The sequence below is a fragment of the Cajanus cajan genome, chromosome 10 (assembly GCF_000230855.2).
Source record: "Cajanus cajan strain Asha chromosome 10, NIPB_CcT2T_4, whole genome shotgun sequence".
NCBI classification, from domain to species: domain Eukaryota; kingdom Viridiplantae; phylum Streptophyta; class Magnoliopsida; order Fabales; family Fabaceae; genus Cajanus; species Cajanus cajan.
Window position 1 is genome coordinate 13,205,487 of NC_138526.1, and position 9,364 is coordinate 13,214,850.

At 37.6% G+C, this 9,364-nt stretch overlaps 1 protein-coding gene across 4 annotated transcripts; it reads right to left on the reverse strand.

Annotated features, from left to right (window-relative positions):
- Nucleotides 1-1,830: 1,830 nt before the first annotated feature.
- Nucleotides 1,831-3,773, reverse strand: LOC109806455 (uncharacterized). 4 transcript variants are annotated; one of them, XM_029272797.2, is made up of 3 exons: nucleotides 3,499-3,773; nucleotides 3,347-3,397; nucleotides 1,831-3,148 (listed from the first exon to the last, which is right to left on the reverse strand). In XM_029272797.2, exon 3 carries the CDS (start codon nucleotides 2,940-2,942, stop codon nucleotides 2,010-2,012), a length of 933 nt encoding a protein of 310 aa, XP_029128630.1. In that variant the 5' UTR covers nucleotides 2,943-3,148; nucleotides 3,347-3,397; nucleotides 3,499-3,773; the 3' UTR covers nucleotides 1,831-2,009. The 4 variants fall into 4 exon arrangements, with proteins under 4 accessions (XP_029128630.1, XP_082921959.1, XP_020224460.1 ...); XM_083065833.1 differs by having other exon boundaries at nucleotides 3,311-3,397; XM_020368871.3 differs by having other exon boundaries at nucleotides 3,347-3,408.
- Nucleotides 3,774-9,364: the final 5,591 nt, after the last annotated feature.

The window sequence follows — 9,364 nt, forward strand, 5'->3', positions numbered from 1 at the left end:
TGTGGTCATGCAGGAACAAGCTACTATGGGAAGGAGCCAGATGGAATACAGATAAGATCTTAAGATACTATTTGAAGCAAAGAACTATATGGCTGAATGGACTCAAGCAGAACGTGCAATTTTCCTTTCCTACTTGAAGCTCACATGGGGGAAGCAATGACACTTTTGGAAGCAGTCAAATGGATAGGAGAGTTAGGAATTGAAACAGTTACGTTTGAAATGGACTGATTCAGAGTAGTCCAAAGTATTAATTATTGTCACTTATCTATGAATATGGTCACATACTTTCAAAGTTGATAATTAAGGACTAATCTATGTTCGAGATGAATATGGTTCACATAATATTTTAAAGTTGACAACTAAAGACTAATCTATGTTCATGAGACCTGACTTCTGATGACCAAAGTTGATAATTAAGGATTAATCTGTATTCACAGAACGTGATTTTCACTGATCAAAATTGACAACTAAAAACTATTATGCACTCACGAGAATGTGATCACTAATCAAATATTATTTTAATACAGACGAAAATTGAATATGAAACCATGTCAATTCTTTGTATCTTAGGACAAATATTATAACCACAAGACCAAAAATACTTGGTTTGAATTCAAAGATGTTACAAGTAAATGTAGAGCCATCTTGAATAACTTGTAAAACTAGAGTGTCAATTTTGTATTTAGACAAGCAAATTTAGTGACTAATTATGTAACTAAGACACCTAAATTTCAAGTCGATTGTATAGACTTTACTTGTGTTTCATACTGTATTATTCCATATATATTATTAACGATGAGTTAAGTCGTTTTTCATTAAAAAAAATACTCAAGAACTTAATTATTTTATTTTATTTTCAAACAAAATGCATGGATTGGTCTATACGTACTAATAGGAATATCCTTTTATAGTGTATACTTTGTCTTGGACTATTTTGTCCATATAATCCACCTTAACCCATTTTATTTTATTTTTAATTTTTTAAATTGGAGAAGTACAAAGGGTCCTTTTCCTACTGCTACAGGTATAATGAAATCTGAAACTAAAACCTCATACAAACTTTTCCAGGTATAATGAAATCTGAAATTAAAACCTCATACAACCTTTTCAAATCTTCAGTCACTAAGTTAACACTAGTGAGAACGTGAGAGCTAACACCATATTATATAATTATTTCAATAAATTTTATATTTTGATCAATGGTAGTCAAAAGTAAAAACACGCATTTGTTGCTCAATGGTCAAACGGCACCGTAAACTTCATTTATAAGAATTCGTTATGCTGTTCTGCCATATAGATGCTAGGCTCATAGATTGACTTCTTTTGACTTTCGAACAACATAATAATTGTTCATGTCTATCACTGTGGCTTCAAGCAACTCAGAGGCACAATTACTTCTGACACGGTAAGGGACAAAAAGCTCCTGTTTTTTTTTTTTTTTTTTTCTTTTATCCTCTTTAAATATGATTCTTATATACATGCTGATTAAACTCAACAATGTGAAAACTAGTGCCATACATTCAATAACAATACGATATGGAGGCATATACCCAATTTTATCTGATAATAATAATACTATGAGAATCGTATGATTAAATTAATATTTAGTTTTGGCCTATGATAAATTTAACTGAATGTCATCTTAATGTTACAAAATTGTCTATCAGACACATAATGAAACATTGCATAGTTTGGCCTATGATAAATTTAGTTGAATGTCTTCCTAATGTTACAAAATTGATTGATCAGCAACATAATGAAACTTGGTCCATGATAAATTAGATTTTAATGTCATCTTAATGTTACAAAATTGATTGATCAGCAACATAATGAAACTTTCACAATTTTGGCCTATGATAAATTTGATTGAAAGGGATAATCTTAATGTTACAAAATTGATTGAACAGCAGCATAACAGAACTTGTCATAGTTTTGGCCTATAACAAATTTGATTGAATGTCATCTTACAATGTTACAAAATTGATTGATCAGCAACACAATGAAACCATTCAACGAGGGTGATGAGGTATATACTCATGCTCAATGATGGGTGTGGTTCTAGTGCCAAGTGCAGTAGGAGCCCTCACATGTCCAACCATTGATACCTGAAGGGCTTCTTCTTCATAGGCCCTCCTCTCCATCTCCACCATTCTTGATCTCTTCTTCACCCTAACAAGCATTGCCACAAGAAGCAATCCCAAAAGAAAAGCACCAAGAGCAGCACCAATTGTACTCCCAACAGCCACTTTCCACCTACTTATGGGCTTGTTCCTGAACTGATCTGGTGGGGACTCCACAACCAAACCAAAATGGCCATGCCTCTTTGCAACACAAACAAGTGGTGTTGAAGGATTTGCTTTTGCGAGTGTCATTCTTCCATCACCTTCAAAACTTGCACACAAGGGCTTCACCCCATCTTCCTTGTTCAACTTTGTGGCATTGGTGAAATCAATTGTCATTGGCTTCTCTCCAGCCACAATCCCAAGTTGGAAAGGGTTGCTTGAGTTTGCATCATCATCAGCATTGTAAGCTAGGAGTCCCAAAATTGGAGACACAAGCTGGTACCCTGATAGATCATAGTTAGCATAATATATAGAGGACCAATTGTACCCCATGTTTTGTCTGATCAACATGACCCTCTCAATACATGGATGCACAGTCACACCGGTACCTAGATGGAATTCCTTTAAGTGTGCACCATACCTTCTCAAACTGCCACATCTAAACCTCACTGCATCAACTCCAATGCCTGAAAGATTTGCTGGTAAGTTCACCGATTGTGGTATTGCTGTCTTCAAGCTCTTGTCCAATGTCTTGAATGTTTGATCTCTTATGATAAGGTCAAGAACATGAGCTGATTTCACACTCTGAGCATCAGATCCCGGAAATGCAAATGACACCCAGGAAAATATCATCAAAATCAGACCAAAAGCAGAGCCCATGAGACAAAGAGACAAGATTATAACCCAGGTTTTAAATTGCGGTTGGATCGTGTTATTGAAGATAAATGCTGCTACAATTGCGGTTGCAGAAACTCTAGAAATCTTGACATTGCGGTTGTAATTGCAGTCATGGATTGTTTTTCTATAACCTTGATTATAACACTAACAATGTGTAAAGCAGAACTCCTTTTCCTGGCATTGTCTAGCTACAACATCAAAAAGAAAGGATTGATATTTTATTTTTTCACTAAGGAAAAACCATTGGATAAATCATGATTTTTTTCCCCTTCCTATTGAATGAGTCTTAAAGAAGAAAGCTTGAAGAGGTAATAGATGAGAAGGGTAAGGGTAATAGTAGTAGTACACACCAGATCAAGGAAATGGAAAAGGGTAAAGAAAAGTACTTGTTCTGCTTCTTGGAGATGTTCCCTCAACAGAACTCACACATTCTGTTCCTGTCAAAAAACTGCCTCTTGTAGTGATGCAATTAGTGGCACAGTAAAAAATTCAATGACCATAACCAAGAAAAATAAAAATTATTGAACCTAATATCTACCTGTGAATGTGGTGTTTGCGAAAAAAGAAAAGGGTAAGAAGAAATGATTCTTGAGCGTGGAATGATGATGACACTTCATGGTGAAATAAAGCAAAATGGCAAAAGAAATTAAAAGGGGTGGGGGGAAGAGGGGATTAAGCGTGCTGAAAAATGAAACTAAAGCATTCTTGTTGTGCATGGGGTCCAATAACACTAATTGTGTTCGCTGTAACATGCTATGTCCCCCACTAGTAGCACTCAATGGCTCTAATGTTAGGCATACCATACACATGAACATGACCTTTTCCATAGTGAAAAATAAAAGGCCTTTAAACTTAGAGACCCAAATTACAACATATGGGCCAATGTTTCCGAAACTAAAGTTAGCCGATTATGTTTCTGACAAAATATTATATGATTGGATGGTTTAAGTTTAACCATGATTTGGAAGTGCCAATTCAGCCATCATTGATTCATTTAAAGATGCATTACTACCCACTAATTTATTGATCCCATCGTTATAGACTCAGAACACTTGGTTAGTATAATAATATGATAATATAAGCATAGACCTTAATTAATCTATAGCATGCTTTTGAAAGGAAGGCACGTTATACATGACTAGACACGTTTGACTTACCCCGTTTATATTCAACGTTACAAGAACTAGAATCTACGGAGAAAAAGAAAAGGTTTCAATTTTCAAATTTTCGATTTCCCACAAAGACCTCATGATTACTCTCACACTTTTAATTAATTTTACTCCAACATTTGGTGCCAAAAGCAAGATTATATGATTTAGGATCCCGATTAAACGCATAGGTTCACGAACTTGAGTTTACTTTTATATTTGGGCTTCTAAGACACAGGCGTCAGACCAATATATCTCAAAATCGCAAAAATAAAATTTAAAATCTGATTAATATATGCAGTAGATAATATGTTGGAATAATATTAATTTAACAATATCTTATGGACAGGGCTTTGCCCGATCCACATAGCATTATTGTTGGATTTGAGATTTTTTTAAATATGTATTGAATGCAAAATCCGCTAAATATATTGTTTTATATTTCATTGATATACAATTTGTTTAGTCGGTATATAATTGCTAAAAGTGGGTGATAATCCATGATTTTGAGGAGGGGTTAAACTAAGTTAATTATGATTGTATTTTTTTTTGTAATTTTGTATTTTTTAAAAATATAATGATCTAGAAATTTTAAATAGTGGGGACAATAATTATTTATATATTTATAATATTAAAATTTTTACATATAACTTTTAAAAGTATAAATATATATCATAATTATTCTTGACAAGCTTTTATATCTATGATTACGATTAATAATGAAAATAAGTTAAGTTAAACTATGTTATATTATAATTTAGTAGATTTGAACTTAATTTTTTTTTTTATAAATATATGTCATAAATATGACTTATTTATCTATCATAGACATTTTTTAAATATTTGGTTAGAACTATAATCCTAAAAATATACTTTATAATAATTTAATACTAATAAAAATATAAAAATAAATATGTTAAATTGTATAAAGATCAAGTTTAATTTATTTATAATATAAACATGTTTTTAATATCTAATATAATATTTTAGATGATAATTTATTTCAAAACATATTATATAATAAAAATTCTAAATAGAATATAAATATTCCAATCTTTTCCATTTTGATTTTTTTAATCAACGTATACAATCTTACAATCTTTACTATTTTAATTTTTTTAATCAATGTATACATAAATAGAAAGTACAAAAGGTAAATATATATGCTACAAATTTTATTTTATCAAAAATGAAACTTTTTAAAAAATTAATTCATTATTAATGAATATTCTTTATCACATATGAGAACTAATCTCTTTTGAAAGTTTGATAAATATTAAATAAATAAACAACTCTTTTAAATTTATTTTATACATATGATAATTTAAATATATATATATATATATATTTTATTAGAATATAACTTTTATTTTTAAAAACATATTATGTTTTTGGATAAGAAAAATATATGTGTGTAAAATGGTAGTGGGGGCATGTGCCCCACTCTCCTCTACATGGATCTGTCTCTGATTGTAAACATACTAAAAAAAATGCAGAACATATATACATTTGCATTCCCACCATATAAGTTGTTTTGTTTTGTAATTGGCTCTCTTCTCTTCTTGTTTTTATTTTTACATTGTATCTAAGAGTTTCATTGATTTTTTAAGGGTATGTGAGTGTTTTTGGTGAGATTTGTTTAATGAATTGTTTTTATTTGAACCAGCAACCAAGTGGACTTTCAATTTAAATATGTTTCTCAAAAAGATGAAATCAATGATAAAGTATGACCTTTATACTCAAATTTATTACTATAATACAAACTTGTTCAATAACATTAATTTTGATAGTGATTAAGTGTTTTATGATTAAATCAATTGAGAAAATCACATTAGAATTCACTAAATAAGAAGAGAAGTAATAATAAAGAAAATAACTACAAATTTATTAAAAGAAAAGAAAAGTGATATAGAGAACATACACAAAATTCTCAAAATTAGAAGCCATTGGTAAGAATAGATAGATTGATACATAGAGAGTTTGTGTAAAATATTTTCTAACCTCTACAAATGGCCCTACTTTGAGTATTTAAAGAAAAATAATTATGACAAACACTTATGAGTCACACACGTGTAAAAATGGTTACTCACTACAAAAATTTCTAATAACTAACCTTAATTACATAGAGCTCTTTGATGATGTCAAAAATGAGATCTTTCTAGAGAAAACTTGTTACTTTAATCCATACTTGTCTCTAGACATCTCCTGTAACATGGAGCCAAAATAACATGGTAAGAGAAAATGAAACTGAGCAGTCAAATGACGTGGAAAAAATGGGAAATTTTTTAATACCAAGGAAACATGTGTCAAATGATCTGAGAGAAAGGTACACGAGAAGAAGCACTAGGCTGAGAAGGAGGAATACTTTATTGGAAGGCTTTGGAGAATGAGACGATATGCATATGGTATGGCCAATTCCCTCTAATTCTTCTCTCTCCTCCCTGAGCTCATCATTCTTTGTCCTCCTCTAGTTGTTCTAATTCTTTCTTGTCAAGTTGTTGGCGTGATCGTGAGTATTGATAATGAATTCTACAATCACTATAGCTATTCCTTTATAACAATATCAATTCCTTTGAATTCCATGCATTGATACTTGTACTGTTTGTACCGCGAAGCCGAGCTCCGAGCTCGGCATCACTGCACAAAACAAGGTCGGGCACGTGCTACGCGACGTCAGCTCGGCATTTAAGCAGATTGTAACCGATCTTGAGCGATCTCGCTTCAGAAGGGATCCATCATTTAATCCTATCATATCTTATCTCAGGCCCAAGGCCTAAAACAACCCTAATTCACACTAAGGTACGTGTATTACATATACGAGATTCATACTCCCACAAACACTAACTTTAGCATCGGAGTCTCTTTTGCAGGTACCACCCCCATCTTGGAGCACCAGCGTACCCATGAAGGAGGCTCACCGATCTTACCTAGCGGATCAGCTCTACAGCAGATTTCTGGTAAGAACATTTGGCGCCCACCGTGGGGCCGATCAAGACAGCTCTTATCGGCCACGCTTATGGTTTTCACCAAAAGCCATAGTAGATGCACAACAGACGACGCAAACCACTCAACCACCATGGATAACGAAGCAGCGTTGAGGAAACTAATCGATCAGGTCGAACAGATGCGGCAGCAACATGCCGCCGACCTACAAAACATGCGTGCCAAGCACGACACTGACCTAGCGGCAATGCGTACCGCTAATGAGGCCGACCTGGCGGTGCTACGCGTCGAGAACGAGCGAATCCGCGCTTAACTCCCTCGACACCACTGCGATCATCCTCCTCATACGAGCAACCATAATGGAGAGGAGGAGCACTCAGTCTCTCAATCCCGGACTGCGACTAGGGCACCGACTTCACGACCCGCCACGCACCGATCTCATGCATCGACGCACAAGTCGGGCCCAGACTCCAGCAGAGCACCCACTCATGCCATAGAAGGCCAAGAAACCTTCCGCCGACATCCTTTTGTGGACGGCATCATGGAGACCCCACTCCCTCGTGGATGGAAACCTCTCCATCTCGACCGCTATGACAGCACGACGGACCCCGATGAGCACATTGACCTGTACACAACCCAGGTAAACCTCTACACTAATAGTGATGTTATCCTGTGTAGGGTTTTTCCGACCTCGCTCAAAGGAGCCGCACTCCACTGGTACACCCAGCTACCCGCCGTGTCCATCGACAGTTTCAGCACCCTGGTCCGGCAATTCATGGCGCAATACGCCACAAGCTGACCTCATCACACAACCTCGACCGCTTTGGCCAACCTCAGGCAGAATGACGATGAACCTCTACGAACCTTCATGGAACGCTTCTCCAGCATCTCGGTGCGGATCCGGAACTTGAACCCTGAGGTCATCCTGCACTCCATGCTCATGGCCCTAAAAGTTGGCCCCTTCGTCGATAGCCTATGCCGAGACCCCCCCCCCCCGTGATATGGACGAGCTCCGCGCTCGCGCGGCTGGGTACATCCAGATGGAGGAACACTCCGCTTTCCGTGACCAGGTTCGCGGAAAAGGTTCAGCAAAGTCAGAACAAGGGCATAAGGACAAAATAAAAGTCAACAACGACAACCAGTTCAAGAAGTCAACTAGGGCAAACAGAGGAGGGAGATACGACTTCTACACTCCCCTAAACGCACCTAGAGTCCACATCCTGGAGGAAGCCAGCAATAGCAACCTGCTCGCCCTTCCACCACCAGGCCACACTCCCAACAGCGCCGACAAGTCCAAGCACTGCCGATACCACAGGAACCATGGTCACACCACGGAGGAGTATCGCACACTCAGCGAAGAACTCATTCAGGCAGGCCACCTCGGCCAGTACGTCCAGCGATAGCAGGGTAACCAAGGCGGCTACGACGGTCGGGGACGAGGCAGAGGCCATGGTTCGGGAGCTCGCACTGACCCACACCCGGGTTCCCAACAAAATACTAGCGGCGCAGTACAAGCCGAGATAAGCCAAGAGACAGAGTTGGCTCCCTTACGGGGAGTAGTCAACATAATTGCGGGTGGCTTTGCGGGGGGAGGCGCCAGCAGCTCGGCTCGAAGAAGACACCTGCGAAGCATCAACTGCGTCCACTCTACCACCTCGGCCCCACATCAAAGCTCACCGCCGATCTCTTTTTCTGACGAGGACTACGCTGGCATCAGCCCTAACCAAGATGACCCCATGGTCATCGTCGTAGAAATAGCCAACTGGGAGGTGCAGAAAGCACTCATCGACCAGGGGAGCTCGGACGACGTCCTATACTGGCCGACGTTCCTCAAACTAGACGTCCCCCACTCTCTCATACAACCTCACACTGAGCCCCTAGTCGGCTTCGCAGGAGAGCAAGTTCACACTCGAGGGTACGTAGACTTACTGACAACTTTCGGAACACCACCGGATACAAGGCGGGTCATGGTTCGATACCTCCTCGGGGAAGCCAGCACTTCCTACAACATCATCATCGGAAGACCCACCTTAAACCAACTCGGAGCGGTAGTGTCAACCCCACACCTCACCATGAAGTTCCCGGGCAAGGACGGTAAAATCATCTCCGTCAAGGCTAATCAGAAAATGGCTCGACAATGCTATGCCGAGAGTCTGAAAGTCTCCTCGTCCAGCATGCGAGGGTTTTTAACGAGGCACACAGGCATAATAAATAAAATTACTCATTTTGCTCAATCCATACTGCTTTTTTTTGGCTTATATAAAGGACGAAAACGAACCTTAAACGCACAAATGCAAGTTCCGAGGTCGAATA

Coding starts and splice junctions, on each gene's coding strand:
- LOC109806455 (XM_029272797.2), bottom strand. CDS start 2,942: ATGGGCTCTGCTTTTGGTCTGATTTTGATGATATTTTCCTGGGTGTCA.